General features: G+C 40.7%; 1 protein-coding gene across 5 annotated transcripts in view; it reads right to left on the bottom strand.

Annotated features, from left to right (window-relative positions):
• The window catches only part of Kit (KIT proto-oncogene, receptor tyrosine kinase), a 78,462-nt gene that overhangs the window by 15,379 nt on the left and 46,041 nt on the right, over positions 1-17,042 (bottom strand). For 3 of the 5 annotated variants that reach the window (XM_071614286.1, XM_027936703.2, XM_071614288.1), the window contains exons 6-9: positions 15,442-15,631; positions 14,549-14,664; positions 1,986-2,100; positions 124-317 (exon numbers count right to left, since the gene is read on the bottom strand). In XM_071614286.1, the coding sequence (XP_071470387.1) occupies positions 124-317; positions 1,986-2,100; positions 14,549-14,664; positions 15,442-15,631 (615 nt within the window). The remainder of the gene's footprint in view (positions 1-123; positions 318-1,985; positions 2,101-14,548; positions 14,665-15,441; positions 15,632-17,042) is intronic. The other 2 variants (XM_071614287.1, XM_027936695.2) reach the window with 1 other exon arrangement.

Here is a 17,042-nt window from a genome sequence, read left to right as displayed (position 1 = left end):
ATATGGTGTGATGCAGGCATTATCAGAAATGACACGGTCAATGTTGGAATGGACTTAAAATCATGATTGATATGGTAGACTGAGCCTAAATATCCCCTTAAATTGGATTAAAAAGAAATATACCTTTGTTGTTACCTTTAAATGCAAAGTTAAAATAGGCAGAACTCTTGCCCACATCGTTGTGAGCCTTACACTCCACTGTGCCATTGTGCCGGAACACACTAGAATCTATAGAGCTCTGAACCACGAGTTTTCCAAACGGTGGCACAGATGAATTTTGAATCTGCACATCCACGGGCTGTACGGGAACAGAACATCTAGAGACAAGAAAACAGCACAGGCTCACACTAGGAGAACAAACGGACACGTCCAATTCATTGCATTTGCTTTACGCTTGTAACAAAGGGATTCATGATCAATAAAACTCCCTTGCAGAGTATTTGGAGTCTGATGAGGGATTGAGCACTTTTGTGGTCCAGGTAGGGACCGGAGAGGGAAAGGTACTGTGGAAGAGATTTTGGAGTTCGATGTGGGTTAAAATCCTGCCTTAAACACACCTATTCTGCTGACTTCTCACAGGTGATATAAATTCTCCAGGACTCAGTTTCTAGAGTGATAACACCCATGCTGGAGGGTTACTAAAAGGTTAGAAATGAATTATAGCAACTGCCATAGATCCTGGCATACAAGAGATCCTTAAAACAAATATTCAACACATACTAAAAGGGTGTGGCTTTATTAAAATATGAGTGGCTGAAAGGAGAGGCATAAAAGAGGAAAGCAAGAAAAATCTAGAAGGGCAAGGACAGAGAAGCCCTCAGAACTGCAGAAGCAAGGACCTGAGGCCAGGGTTCTGGGTGGGCAGGTACCGCCCACCTCTGGTGCTGCTCCACCACACTGGGAGGGAGCCTGTTCATGGCCAGACCTTGGCTGAACTACCCTGACTCCATTTCCCGTTCCTCTCTGAACACCTACCTGTGTTAGGTGTTATCTTGTCGACTCTCTCTCTCCACCCCCTACCGTATGGACTCATAAACGAAGGGACCCAGTAAGTTCTGTGCACTAGACCAGCACCACCTGTCACAGTTGTCCCTCTGCAAATATTTGCTGAATTGAAGACTGCAACAACCAGAGCCATTTCCACTGTGGGCATGCTGTCCAGGGCTCTTGCACCCCTCTTATTACTACCCCAAAGAAAACATTTCACTAAAGCTCATCCCTAAATGATCAGCCTACGAAACCTCCTCTGACATGTTATCATAAAGAGGTCTATTTTGGGAAAAATAAAATTTCCACTTGCATCCTAACTATTCAGCTGTGATGTTAAACCGGGCTTTTAAAGCCAGAGCATAAAATAGCATTTGAAGGATAAAAAAGCAATGTTGACCCCATTTTCGTCTTCAGGTAATGTGAAGGGACAATTTAAGGCTTAAGCGTGGACTTCGAGGGAGAAACAGAATATTGCCAGATGTTCCCTGTTCAGGGGCTGGGCACCTAATCAAGGAGAAAACCTTTATAAAAACCCGTCGCTTACAAATGCCATATGTATGTTGTAATTGCGCGATCATTACTTTTTGGTAACTTGGCAATTAACTTCTGAGGTAATTTTTTCATGATAACTACAGCCACATTTCCCACACACATTACCTCCTGTGTATAGAATGGAAATCTAATTACTCTGTCCTGGAAAATTGCTTTATCTACCTGCAGGCTAGAAATTGCATGATAAATCCAAAAAGATAACCACCAAAATAGAGAAGTCATTCAGTAATCATTTTTCAGCCAACAAAATTAATGTCTACAGGAAAAATACAGCCATTATCCCCTCTAAACAGCCACATGGGTAGGAAAAAAAATAACAATAAAAACAAAGCATTTTTTCTTAAAAAAAAAAAAAAAAAAAATCTGAACCCACATTTGATATTCAACTGGATGGTAGTCCTTCCCTTCTGCATTTTAAGTAGTGCCAAAAATAATCATCTCACCTCTGCTCCGTTCCTGTACAAAAATACCAATCTATTGTGGGCTCTGGGAATCCTGCTGCCACACACTGGAGCATGCCATTTGTGAGCCTGTCATAAGTCAGGATTTCTGGTTTTGCTGCAGGAAAAGAGAAGTGGCCATATGTCAGACGGCTGAAAAACCCCAGCAAGAATTGCCCCACTCCTCCCAATCCTTCAACCCTTTGAGGGTGTGAGGGGGTTGTGGGGAGCTCGGGGGAACAAATTCAAAGGGAGAATCTAAACCAGTGAGTGGGAGATACAGAGAAGTGGACAGGAGAGTCCAGCCATGACTTTCACAATTACTGCTGCCCACACCCCATGAGGACCATCCCCAACCGCCCTGGAGATGTGACGGTCTCTGCAAAAAGAGTTCGCTTGACCACCAGGCAGGTTTCTGCTTCCAGCCAGGGACAATCTGAAAGATGGGCTTCTGGGCAGGGCTCCCAAGTCCCAACTGTTCTAAATGTACAAATCCTGCTTAAAGGATTCCTGACAGTAGGATTCAATGACGGTATCTGCCATAGGATTTCAGGTTATGATGGCAACTGGAATAGATGACACTATGAGCTGTTAACAGATACAGGATGGCCCTATTCTCTTTTTAGGGGGCGAGAAGGGTGGTGCTGATGAAGAGCTGAATCATCCTATTTATGGGGAAGCAAAAACATAAAAAAGACAAAATGTGCTTTTAACTCCAAATCTTTATTTCGAATGCAAAATACAGACAGAAAAATTAGAAGAGAAAGCCAGCCCAAGAATTTTATTCGTACACGTACCTAGAGTCTGGATATAATCAGCAAAAACATAAATTGTATCAGCGGGAAGGCTCTAATTTGACACTTCTATGTAACTACAATAATCAATGGATATTCAACAATTTCAAATTCTTGAAATCATTTCTGAAGTGAAAGGAAGATGAACTTATGTTCATTTGTTCTAAAGGCAATAAGCTTGAAGGCGCCTAATGCTTTGAGAACAAGCCCCTAAACTGTTCATCTTGAGGACATGGTCAGTGCCCACCCATACCCTTAAAGGGATAGCAATGAATAGGCCACACCTGAACACAGAACCATGAAGGCCAAGTGTGTGGTGGGGAATCTGAGCGCCAGCTCCCACTATTACCATTAATGGGGCTCTGCCCCTTTAAGTTTCTGAATGTCCCTCCTAATTTCTGTTTCCTCCTGTGTAACACAGGAATAATAGTGGTACCCACTTCATAGGGATATTGAGACAAGACAGATGAGACTGTGTGCACAAAGAATGACTCAGAGAAAAGAAACAATGCATTTATTATTAATCATTATTACTGATTCATCCTTTTCTAATCAAAGTACCTCCCCTCCTTGGCTAATCAAGTTTTCTACAGATTAAGTTAACTGTGTCTGCCACGCTTAATACTCCCTTCAATGATCTGAAAATTGCTTCTTTAAGACAGTGAGATAATGTGCATGTGTTTTACCTGGGTGTATTGGGAATTCAATATTAATTATATTGCAACTTATAAGAGCAATAAATGGTGAGGAGACTGACAGATCAGAAGCCTAGGAAGCCTATCTCTCCAAAAGAAGGTAATACTGATAAAAGACATCTTCGTAGAGCAACCTCTCAGTAGCTCACCTCCTTGGAGGCAAAATGAGTTGGCAAAGATTGGAGTGTCCACATGCATGACACACCCACCTGTCACTCAGCCTGGCCCTGCTGATGGGCAGGCCATTTGGCAAATTTCACACAAAAGAACTACTCTCCAAAGCAATCTCAAGGTAGGAGCATCCTTGAGAGCTTGGATCCAGTGCCAGCTTTCACAAATAGAGCAAGAAGACGAGCCATCATCTTGCAAAAGCATCCATCTGGCAAGTTTCATTTAATTATCATGGGCAACTGTGTGATCAGGCTGAAAAGTAGGACATAAGACAAAAAAAACCAGTGGACTCTTAGGGGAATGCTACTTTGCTGAAGACTGGAGGCACCATACGGTGGGGTCTCTCTCTGGACTCGATTTTAGTGTCACCTCCTTTTTGAAGCAACCTCCAACTCTCCAAAACCAAGTCGAATGGTCTCTCTCCCTGTTCCTGCATCTGACACTTGCACAAAATCTTAGTCCTCCTCCTCCATCAGCTTCCCATATTCTCAGGAGCAGAAACCACATCTTATTCTTTACACCTCTGACTCCTGGCCCAGGGTCTGACCTCACAGACACACAGTAAGGGCAATCACTGGATCCCACCCAAAGGAACAAGTCTTTAAGATTCCAAAGGCATTCAATTAGTCACAAGAAGGGACCTGGAAGAAGAGTCAAATGGTGACTTTTCTGGGTCAGGAAGTTGATTTCTACTATTCTTTCAACAGACTGCTATAACATAAGAAATCCTCATATATGCCTAGCCATGTGATTTTTTTTTTTAAATACTGAGATTAATGATGTGTAGGTCACACATTGATGGCAGAGATAATGGATAGGACTCAAATGGGAATCAAGTTCATAATACAAATCTATTTCCACCTCCATTCATTTTGTCAATAGTCCCACCCAATGCCCACTATGCCACATGAAGGACTTTTAGTGGAATTAAATATTAACACAATAGGGGAAAAAAAGAAGCTTTATAAGGCTGAAAAAATACCTTAAGATGTTGACAATGATCATCTCTGGGTAGCAGAACATGGATAGTTCTTTTGACTTATTTTCTAATTTTATTCTATAGTGAACATGTAGCCAAAAATGAACCTATAAAACATTTTTTAATTAAAAAATTGGAACAGCTCAAAATTACATAATCAATTACATTGAGCCTTGGTGACAAGTGCTCTAAGATCCAAGCCTCCTAGCATGACACCTGGTAGCAGTTACACAACAGCCATGGCAGGCAATTGTGCGGTCTGGCTGGCCTACTTGCTCCTGATGCTGGTTAATTAGGTGGTTTTTTTAAAGCTTTTATCCCAGGTGGATCATGACCTGAGGCTAAATGAGCAGCCTTTGTCCTGTTGGGCCTCAGACTGTGCTAAATCTTCAATGTGCATTAGACTTACTAAGAGAGGTTAAATGCAGATTCTTGGGCCCGCCTCCAGAGCTTCGGTAAGCGAGGACTCTGATCCAGCAATGGGCTTTTTAAAAGCATCTTCAAGAAACCTTGACCAGGGCCAGGTATAGGGTGAGGCAAGAGGAGCAACCCAGGTGAGGAATTGAGAAGGCATAGATCCCAAAAGTCTCTTAAGTTGGCAACTGCCATTGAGTGGCTCCTTAAATTTTACACCTCTCACCTCACCCTAGCCCCAGCCCTGTCCTGAGTGCTGGTGGTGTGACATCTCATTCTGAAAAGGCTTAATTACAAACTAGTCCAGTGTGGACTATAAATGGCAAGTTGCATTAGGAAAATGTCTAATTCATAAAGAATGAGCAAGGGTGAAATTTGATTCCTTAAAAATGAAAATCTGGGCTCATCTGCATTTGTAAGTGCCTCAATGCACCGTGTAAGGCATTAAATATACATTTTGCTGTTAAAGATACATAACTCTGCAATTTTCCAGGTTAAATCCGAGCTGTGGTTTCTTAGCCATTCTGCAATAAGCAGTGTACCAAATGACACATTCCCTAATTCCTCCCAAGTTGGAGGTTTAGATAAGCCTAAGAGGTGCATAAGTTATGTATTTCCAGTGGAGATTTAAAAAAATAGTCTTTCTCCTTTCCAGAGCATGGTAGACTTGGGTCACTCTGGTATCTTCAACAACAATCAGCTTGTAGGAAGTCAACTATGAAGAATTCATAGCTCGTGCAATTAAAAATCCTAAACATTCTGGTTTACTCCACGGATTTTGTAATCTTGAAAAATATTCCCTTTTCCTACCATCAGGTCCATGTGGAAGGCAAGAAGGAAATGAATTTTAAGAACATAGCACAGATACCAAGAGCTGGCAGTCGCGGGATGGGTGTGGATATGCACCCTGGGAAGTGGAGGGGGAGGGCCTTCTTTCATTCATCTCTGTGTGGAGAAGCACCTTGAGTACAGCTCTTCTCTTGTCCAGTTCCACCTTACCCATCTCCTACTGTACATGCACATTTGCTCACGCTATGTCATCAGCAGGACAAAGAACACAGGCTCAAGTCTCCAAATAATAAAAAGACTAAATGAAGAGCGATCCAAAGGATGAATTTCTGCTTCTACAATTCTAGGGCTGCTGGTGTTTAATGGCAACGAGGCAGTGCTTTTCAGAAATCTGTCACTACCCTGGTTTTGGTCTGGGTGAAACCTACATTCCTGCCACAACACTGTTATAATAGAGGAATTTAAATCAGCTAAACTAGGAGGACAAAAATAACTCAAGCTAACTTTTTTACATACTAAAGGAAATATTAAACTTTTTAGAAAATCTCCAGAATAGATTGCATTTCACACATTTTTAAGAATACCCAGAAATTGGTACGTGAGTACTTCAATAACAAACAAAACAAAAATTCAACCATGGTCTCCTGTACCCAGCTATTTTTGAGACAGCGACTCTTGGAGGACTGCAACCTCAAAGTCAGTCTCAGCAAATTAGCGAGGGCTACGCAATTTAGCAAGACCCTGTGTCATAAAAATTTTAAATGAGCTGGGGATATGGCTCAATGGTTAAGTGCCCCTGGGTTCAATCTCTGGTACCCCTCCCCCCTCAAAAAAAAAAAAAAAAAAGAGGAGGAAGAAGAAAAAAAGAAATGAAGCAGTCATCTCAAATAGGAGTCAACAAACTTCCACCGTAAAGGGTGAGATGAGCGTTCAGGTCTGGTGTCTCCTACATCAACTCAGCCCTGTGGCTGGAATATAAGAGTTGCCATAGACACTGCCTGAACAAACAGGCAGGGTTGTGTCCAGTGAAACTTTTCTATGGACCCTGAAATATGAATTTTATTCAGGTCTCATGAAAGTTTCTGATTTTTTTCCCCATTTAAAAAAAAAAAATTGCCGGATATGGTGGCGTATGCCTGTAATCCCAATGGCTAGGGAGGCTGAGGCAGGAGGATCGCAAGTTCAAAGCCAGCCTCAGCAAAAGTGAGGCACGAAGCAACTCAGTGAGACCCTGTCTCTAAATAAATACAAAATAGGGCTGGGGACGTGGCTCAGTGGGCTGAGTGCCCCTGAGTTCAGTCCCCAGCAACCAACCCCCCAAATTAGTCTGTCGGTCATCCAACACCAGGCAGCAGGCTGAATCTGGCCTGCAGGATTTGTTTGCCAATCCCTGTTCTAAACAGCCATCAAAAAGATGGCCCCATCTCAAGATGTAGTTAGAAAATGATGACTACTGGAGAAAGCCCTTCCTCAGCTAGAATCACAGTATCCTGCTGCTGTGTGACCCAGACATGGGAGGGGACCAGAGCATACACCACAACATAGCGCCCCCCCCACCCCACCCGGCCCCTGTGCTGCCAAGGAGAGCAGGCAGGCATGGGATGAATGCTATTTTTGTACTCTGTAAAAGTAGCTAATTCATTTTGCCCTATAATTCAGAAGTGGAGGAGAAGGGTATTGACACAATGCCCATGGAAAAATTATGTATCTATTCTTGGATTAATTTAAATTTCCACTAAATTACAGGTGACCCTGCGCACATTTACAAATGAAGGAGGCTAATTTGATGTAAAAACACACCTGGTTCCACTGAAAAGGAAATTTCTACAGGGTGGAAGTTCCACCATATGAAAGAGACTCTTCATGCTGTTGTTAGCAAAGTCCAGGGACAACCTCGGCAAATTTTATGTAGTAACAAACCTAAACCTGTTTCCCCACCTTTCTATCATATACGCTAAAAAAAAAAGCCACAAACTGAACAGCAAAGGGCCTGAGAATCCAGGGGGGCTACTTTCTTCTCTAAGAGGTTAGCTTTTTAAAAACAGATCCCACCAGGTACCGTGGTGCACGCCTGTAATCCCAGAGGCTCAGAAGGCTGTGGCAATAGGATCACGAGTTCAAAGCCAGCCTCAGCAAAAGCAAGGGGCTAAGCAACTCAGTGAGACCCTGACTCTAAATAAAATAAAAAATAGGGCTAGGGATGTGGCTCAGTGGTCAAGTACCCCCGAATTCAAACCCCGTACCTCCCTGCCAAGATTTAAAAAAAAAACCCAGATCCCTCCCAATCAGCAACACACCGAAGACCAATTTTCTTATGATATGAAGGAAAAAAAAATTACACCAACACTTGAGTGGGGAAATTTGTTTAGTTTGTAGCTACCAATGTTGATTTTTTTTTCACATTAGAAGAAAATCAAATCCTCCATTAAAAGTAGGTTGCCAGGCCTTTTTCTTCCCCAATTTGAGTGTCTAAAACCATTCTTTTATCCATAGATTCTTTTTATAAGAAGATATTAGAGTCTGTCACATCAGAAACAATGTTCATAAATCCCAACCAATTTGAGAACAAAATTTCAAGAAGAGAAAATCAAACGCTGTTGAGACATCTCAAATAAACACACATTACCTATAAAAAGATCGCTGTGAAAAGACAAGCAACTATTTCTCTGTAGATCTGCCACCACACTAAGAAGATCTGAGGATTATTGTTTAAATTAAAACTGTCCTAACTGTGCAGCTTTCACACATATGTGGAAGACACAAGAGCGTGAAAGAAAATGACAGATGGTGACCTCGCTAACTTCCAGGCACTTAGCAAGGTCACTCCTTCAAGATTAAACAAGATAATTATCAACTTTAAACAACTGTCTGACAGGTTTTCTTTTGGAAGTCAGTCACATCATTTCAGAATCCCACCTCATTCCATGATGTTTCCAAATGGCATCAGACACACACTATATGAACCACAGAAGATCCTCACACCACGACACTAAAAGGATGCTGTGGAAGGGCATTCTATGTCATGGAAAGATATTCACAACCTATCTGTGGCTCAACACCAAAAAAATCAGGTTGTGAAGCAGTGTGACCTCATTAAAAAAAAAATTAAATTAAATGCACTGAAAGAGTAATAAGGGATATTAGTAAATAATAAAAAGTAAATAAACTTAGAAGTAAGCTTAAAACTTGCTTTTTTTAATGTTCGCTTCAATACATATCCTTCATTAACACTTTTCTAATGTGAAAATATTGTTTTAATTTAAGAACATATACCAATGTTCACATAAACCAAGCTATCCTATGGTTTCTGTGGTAGCCCCAGAAAGTAAGTCAGAGAGGAGTTCTACTAGCATCAGCTTTATTTAATGGTTAAGAATTCCAATAATTTAATATAGGATTCCAATAGAATCTACCTAATGGGGGTAAACACTAAAAGGTAAAATCTCCCTTGAGAGATTTTAAAAAACCCAGAGAGAATGTGTTTACATTTAAAAATTTTAGACTCTAACACAAGTATGGTTTGAATATCCATGGGTTTGGAAGAGCTATCAATTTTTAAAAGTGGAACTAGAAGGATCAGGGTATAGCTCAGTGGTAGAGGGACTTGGGTTTGACCTCCAGCTCCCCCCCCCCAAAAAAAAATAAGAGGGTTACAAGGTAGGAAAAGATATCCAACTTCAGAAAGAAGCCAAGTTCTAGTAACTTTGCTGTTTTATGAGGATCTTCTTGAAGGACACAATGGCCCAAAGGCCCCAAACCGAGCAGTCCTTGAAGGCAAGCTGGCCATTAACGTTTCAGCATGGGAAGCGGTCCCTGAGATTCCAGCCAGGTGGGTGACCCAGATGGCTGAAGGCTGGCAGGCAGTCCCAGGAATCTACATGGCCGGCTTGACAGGCCCACCTTCTCTTTTGGCAAATGGCACTCTGGCCATGTGCTTTACTTGCAGGCCACTGCGCTGCGGTGGCCTCTACCTAGAATTGGTCCAGCCATCTGCAACCGGATTCACTCATGACCAAAAATACACACACTCTGTCAATGTGGTCCAAGGGGAACTTTCTCATCAAGAGACTTCATTCCGGGTGACTGACTGATTGCTTTGGCTGATTTTGGTATATTGTAGGATCTATAAATAATCGCCTAACACCAGGCAGGATGTTAATTATAAGGCAACAGTGATTTAGAAATAATACATTATTTAGCATGTCCTTAAATTGTACCTCAATCCCCCTTTAATACCATTCCATAAATGGAATGACATCAGTGGTTTCTGAGAGTAATTTGATGCAGGCCAGTGGGTCATCTGGGCTTCCAGTCTGGCTGAATGTAAAAGGTGCTCTTGTAGGCCCCGGGATGAAAGCAGACCCTTTGGTTCTCAATGTCAGCCTCTGGTCATCACCATCCGAGACTGCAGCAGTGTTCCTCAACTGGCTGAGGTTTGTCACTAAAGGGTGCTCCTTTAAGATTGGAGAGAGATCTCTTTGTGACCCCTACATACCATTTAAATGCCACATATTTTAAGTTCAAAATACCAATTTGGAAATACTGATGATGTTTTGAAGTTTTAATTTAAAGTTACAGGATCTTTAAAAAAAAAAAAAAATCACTCCAGAGGTTTAAAAAATAATGGATTTATAATCAACTTTTTTCTATAATTAGACATACTACTTCAGGACACATATGAGTATTTGAAATAAGAAGCCAAAATAAACTTACAAAACATTTACTTCACTTTCTACCACTTGAGCCCACAATAAAGCTTGTTATTTATCCAAGAAATCTGATGTAGTGTAGGAAAAAAAAAAAGCCCAATTAAATTGACTTTATAATATAAATTAAGGTTGAAATACAAACCTGGCCTTTTATTTGCCCAGGATCTGATTAAAGAATCTTACGGGGCTGGGGATGTGGCTCAAGTGGTAGTGCACTCGCCTGGCATGCGTGCGGCCCGGGCTCAATCCTCAGCACCACATACAAACAAAGATGTTGTGTCCGCCGAAAACTAAAAATAAATATTAAAATTCTCTCTCTCTCTCTTAAAAAAAAAAAAAAGAATCTTACGGTATGATATTTCTTATAACCAAAGAAACTGTGGATTTCTAAGTAAGTAGCACAGGTTAACTATAAAATCTTGATGATGCAATTTTTTCTAACATCTACAGGAATTTGAGAAAAAGTAAAGCCCTATTATGTACTTTTAGGTAAAGATTTAAAGTTTTTAGAATTCCACATTCCTCCTAATTTTTATTTGCAAGGGAAACAAAGCACCACTTTCACCAAAAGATATCAAACTTTTGTAACTAGGAATTTGGTTTCTATATTTATCTTGGATAAGGGATTCCAAGAGTAATCACAGTAATGCAAATTCAATGCAAAAAATAACTGAATTTTATCTTACTTTGTTTTTTTGTACTGGGCACTGAGCCCAGGGGTGCTTTACCACTGAGCTACATTCCCAGTCCTTCTTACTCTTTGAGATAAGGTCTTGCTAAATTGCTTAGGATGGCTTTGAACTTCTGATCCTCCTGCTCCAACCTGCTCAGTCCCTGGGATTACAGGCATGTATGATCATACCCAGCTTGCTTTGTTTTGTAATGAAAACTCCCATCAGTTTATTTTCCATTGGAAGTTCTATTCAAAGAAGGCAAATACATCCTAGCTTCAGACCATAAAAACTACCCTGAGTGGCACTGAGCCAGTTTAACAGGCTATATATATCATGGCTTGGTTAGAGAAATTAAAAACACTATTAAAACATTCTCAAGCTTAACATGTTACATATTAAATTGTTCTCTTAACACAAATTGTTTGAGCTCAATAATTTAAAAGTCTCCTACACAGGGATTAAAGTCCCACCTCCCAACCCCACATACACTCCATATATTGAAATCTACAGATGAAAATTTCAAAACAAGTTTTTTTTTTTTTCCCACCAGCAAACATTTGTTCATTCCAAATCAAGGGTTTCTACTTGCATTTTTCACCAGTGAATCTATTAAGCAATTATGAATCAGTGTCACTAAACAGCCTGAATTTCTGCAGTAACCCTGTGCATTTATTACCTTGGTTTTTATAATTCTAATTTTTGCAGAATGTGATTCCTTTCACCCTGGTGGCTAAGCATATTTACAGAATAAGCCACACAGTAGACCTACCTATGTAATTGCCTCAGGTAAGATGATGCCCGAATGAACACATCTGTTCCAAGTTCCAAACTTTAAAACAAATTTAGCTTTTGATTTCAAATTTCAAAATAAAAAGGCTTATCCCATAATACTATAAACTATGATTCTTTTTTCAATAAAAAAAATCCACAAAAAAATCAACCAATTATAAATGAAAAGAGCATTTAAGAAATGCTGGCCCCACCAGAGGGAGTTCACATTTGGAAGTCCAATGTGTTACCAAGTGAAAATGAGTGCCTTCAATCAGTGTTGGTAACAAACTGACTCATGAATGAAGAGACTTCCTGAAGAACTTAACCACAGAGGGCAGAGCCTACATTGTCCTATCTGTATCCCCGGTGTGATACAGCAGGGGATTGGACACCCAGGCCCTAGAACGAGATCCCCTGGAAGGCTGAGGGCACACTTGATCTAATTTCAAAGAGGTGCAAGTTCATCATCGAAAGAGTTAGAATCTGATCTAGTCCGATGGCAAGTTAGCATTATAAGTGAAGTGGTAGCAATTCTGCCCCCCAGAAAAAAGGTGAGAAATGTCCTTCTGGGGTCAGTATCTCAAGACAAAGACAGATTGCTCTGTAGCAGATGGAAGAGTGAAGACCACAGAAAGGGACCCATCTAAATGTCCCTCTGGCCCTGGTACTGGGGGAAAAGAGAAAACACAAAACATTTGATTTTTATAGACTTCCCAACTGCTGAGCTTCTCAATGTTGAGTGCAATGAGGCACTCCACACCCACCATACGCTGATATGCCGTCACTGGTCCACAGAAAGACAGGGAAGCTCAGAGCATTTAGAAGGAGTGACTTGGCAAAGCCATTTTTTTAAAAATCAGTGGAATATAATGAATGAAACAGCTCATGCTTGTATTTTGTATATCTCTGTTGTTTTTCACTTTTCAAGCAACTGGTTTTGGCTGTATTTTGGAAGAAGTATTGATCCACGGTGAGTTGGGAATCTGAGGGTTGGGGGTGGAACAGGGAGTCATTTTGCCTTAGATAGGGTTGCATATCAGCTTGCAAGGATATTGATTTGCCTACAGTTACCTCTTAGGTTAGTTGAATATTAAGATTTTTCAGAAACAGATAATTTTGCCCCTGTGTAATATACTAAGCTCCTTTGATTAACATCTGAATTAATCTAGAAACATTTGAATTGAGGGCCAATGAGATACCACGTAATCAAAACTGCTCTGAGAAACAGAAATAATAATTAACATGTTTCCCTTGAAAAGGGCGAGTTCTGTGGTCAAACAAGTTTGGGATAATACACTCCACCCCAGAGCATCCTCCAGGGAAGGCGGGATGCACATCAGCACATTAAGGATTCTGGAGAGGCCAGTAATTTAAAAAAAAAAAAAAAATGTTTTTAATTACATGCATGTGACCTTTTTTATCTAAACTCATATTAACATGTAATTTAGGAAACGCAATTTTGGAAATGCTGACATAGTAAGAAAATCTCTATAGATTAGTAATCAAAAATCTGTCCTGAGTGTCACTCACTAGCTGTTTTGTTCCTTCATTTTTTTAATGGATCAGACTACCCACCCCATCCCCCTGGCTGAGGGGCAGCAGCACAAAGAGTTAATTATGCAAAACAGCAGGTAAGCTCCTTCAGGGCAAGGAATGGGCTGGAAGCCTTTGTTTCCACAACCCCTCCTGCAGCCTAACACACACAAAGCACTCAGTTGCTAAATTGTCTGTGGGGAATGTTTCCCTATAGTCTCCCAATCCTCCAAACCCCAGAAGGGCCAATTCTGACAGTCCTTTTACTGGGATACTCTAGTGGGAATGGTGTGGTAGGCACCTGTCCACCCTTCCCTGGAATTGCAAGTTAGACCAGGTGTAGAGTCAGGAAGAAGCCCTACACGTGGCAGACACTCCATCTGGGCCCTCCTCAGCCTCAACCCCTGTGCAGATTATTTCTTTAAGATGTGGCAGGTAGGAGGTGGGCAGGGCCACAGCAGGGCAGTATTGAGGTTCCCAGGAACACAGCCACCCTCCTTCCTAGACCACCTGCTTGCTACATGCTCCCACAAGACCCACACGTTACTCAGGAAGAACCCTTGAGCTGGATCAATACTGCACTGGTCTTAAGGGAGGACAATCTAAGCACAAATTGCATCAGAGCCTGGAAAGAGAAAGCTCTGTAACAAAGAAATCATGTCAGGGCTTGATGGCCTCTCTTTCCCACCTGACACCACAACCCAGCTCCCATTCAACATCTGGCTCCTGTTTCAACAATCAATAATAACACGTTTTTCCCTCAACTTGCTATTTTCAACTTGTATGGCTCCTGTTTACTTCAAAGATATCCCCCAGAATTTGTGCCACTTGAACAAGGTCATGTGGTCAGTGAAAAGTAGGACAGGGAATTGGTTTTCTCTCCTAACCACCAAACCACGAGGTCTTTGTTAAGGTCAAAATTATCATGAAACATTATTTACATGGTACACAATGAGCTCAGTTCTGCAGCTGTTACAAACACGAGCCACAACATGCAATAAAAAATAAAAAGATAAGGAGCCCCTCCTTGGACTTACTGTTCACGTAAACGTTAAATGTCATGGAAGCGTCCACATCAGGGTTGGACACGAGAAATGTGTACGTGCCTCCTTCAGTCCCTTTTAACCTGGTCAGGTGAAGTTCACTTACATATCTACAAGGAAAGGACAATAAATCAGTCCACAGTGGACACCACCTCCACCTCTGTCCATGTCTTTTTCATGTCTACCAGGAAACAGATGCCTGTTTGGGGAAAAATAGGACTCATTTAATTCAGTATTAACAAAATCCACATTAATGAACTGTACACTTGACTTGGGACAAGTGCCTGCTGTATGGTAACAAAGCTTTGGAAAGGCCTTCTGAGCACCCAGGCAACCTCGAGCCTGTGCCCTCTCTTCCCGTCCCTGGCTACTCTCCTGGCCTTATGCATATACAGCATGCATAAGGCATTTCTGTTGCTACTATTTTATTATAATGTTTTGAAGATCAAGATCAACTAAGAGGTCTGATATAAAAGCCCTTGAGCTCACTACCTGACCCAAAGCTACTTAATGATTCTTAGTTTCCTTAGAGTTTTAAGCAATGAGTAAAGGCATTAACTTTCTTCTTCCTCTGGAGAAAATTATTTATTGTGTCCTGAATCTATTCTGGTCACTGTTTTGGACTACGCTCAGAAGACAGCTACACTCAGAGACACCTCGCCCTTTTTACAAAGGAGAAGACCAAGGCAGAGAGGCGCAGGCACAATGGAATGCCAGATGGGGCCTGGAGAGGCAGCCTTGGACTGCCCTAAACCCTTCCTCATCCCTCCAACCCTTGGTTCAGTGTCTTTTTGTACATTGACAGGTCACAGAAATAGGATCTGGGAAGGCCAGTGGAAGTGGGGTACGTGAGTGACCCCCCCCCCCAGCCCAGGTCCCTTTCTTACCTGATATTGCTGTCATTCTCAGACTTGGGGTAATCGTCCCACTTGTTAGCGGTGGTGCTGTTCATGTACATCCACTGCTGGTGTTCCGGTTTGGGGAACGCCTCGTATTCAACAATCAAATCTACATTTTCTCCATCATTTACAAATATCGTAGAATTCATCATGGAGAAGATATTAATAAATCCTTTATCTAATCGTGACAGGAGACAGAAATCATTATCTACCACCGTCCAAGAAAACACACACACACACAAAGTCATCTTAGAATTAAAAAGAGGACTTGCCTGTTGCTAGTTAATCAACTAGCAATAAGCAAGACAAGTTTAACTAGCCCTGATTCATTTTGCTTTACTTCTGTGAAACTGTTGTCTCAAGGTGAGAAGAAACTCACACAGGGAATCCTGACTTGCCAAAACAACAGTTCTTTAAAAGACTTGTCACCATCTCAAAAGGCTTCTCATTCCACTAGTCCCAGTGCTTATTAGGTTAGTAGGTCTTGGGGCTAAATACTTAGCCCAGGCCCAGACCCTATAAATTTATACATAAGATTAAAAAATGTCATGAGTGAAGAAAAAAATAGCCCTAATGTCTACGAAAGATGATGAAGGAATGCCATTTTGTATTTTGTATTTGAAGAAAAATAAACTTAGGTGTCCTCATATATCACTGATAAATCAAAGACCATTTTAATGCAGAATCAAAGCATCTTTTTAATTAAACCATGGTACTGATTCCTCTCAGACTTAAGAGGATGTGGCAGGTTCTAGACTTTTGGGAAACAACAGAACAAAAACATTCTACAAAAGAAATTGGAACACATAAACATTTTTAAATGTCTGTGTAGTAAAGTTAATTGAGGTAACAGGGAAAAGACGACATTAAAATACAAAAGGAAAAACGCTTGGCCAAACTAGTAATTAAAATACCCTACCAGGTTTCCCTTATTAAAAATAGCAAAACTAATTTAGAATAAATTCAAGAATCTTGCAAGTGTGGCAAAAGTAGCACACTGACTCACACACTTTAAACTGGCACAGTTCTTTTAGAAAGCATTTAGCAATATAGATTTTTTAAAATTATCTATTTTTAAATCTTACTACTGTAATTTCCACTTGAGAATTCTTCCTAGAGTGAGGGAGACAGACAGACACAAAAGCAGGGCTGTTGATACTAGTCATAGTAATTTTGAGATGACAAAAATAGACAACTGGTTAAATAACGCAGCCCTAGAAATGGTTATATAAGAAAAAAATAGATCTTGAAAAAGAGCAATAAAATAATTGTCCATATTATTTTTATAGCCACTATTTATGGACTATTTACTATAGGCCAAGGGCTACCTTAAGCACTTTAGCATACATTTTACTTAACAATCATGATGTTTAAATATAATAATGAAAGAGCTATAATCTCTATAGATGAAAAAAATATATAGATTTGGTAACCTCTAATTTATAGACAAAGTTGATGATGACCTCTAATTATTAGATGAAATAGATGATTTACATTTGGCTTAAGAGCTCTGCAGCAGAGACTGGGTTTGAACACAGGTCTGAGAGAAGTCAGGTCTACCTCTTTTTACTACACCATACCCACTCTTA

This window comes from Marmota flaviventris, chromosome 7, assembly GCF_047511675.1.
Source record: "Marmota flaviventris isolate mMarFla1 chromosome 7, mMarFla1.hap1, whole genome shotgun sequence".
Classification (NCBI taxonomy): domain Eukaryota; kingdom Metazoa; phylum Chordata; class Mammalia; order Rodentia; family Sciuridae; genus Marmota; species Marmota flaviventris.
This window is presented reverse-complemented; position numbering and strand designations above follow the sequence as displayed.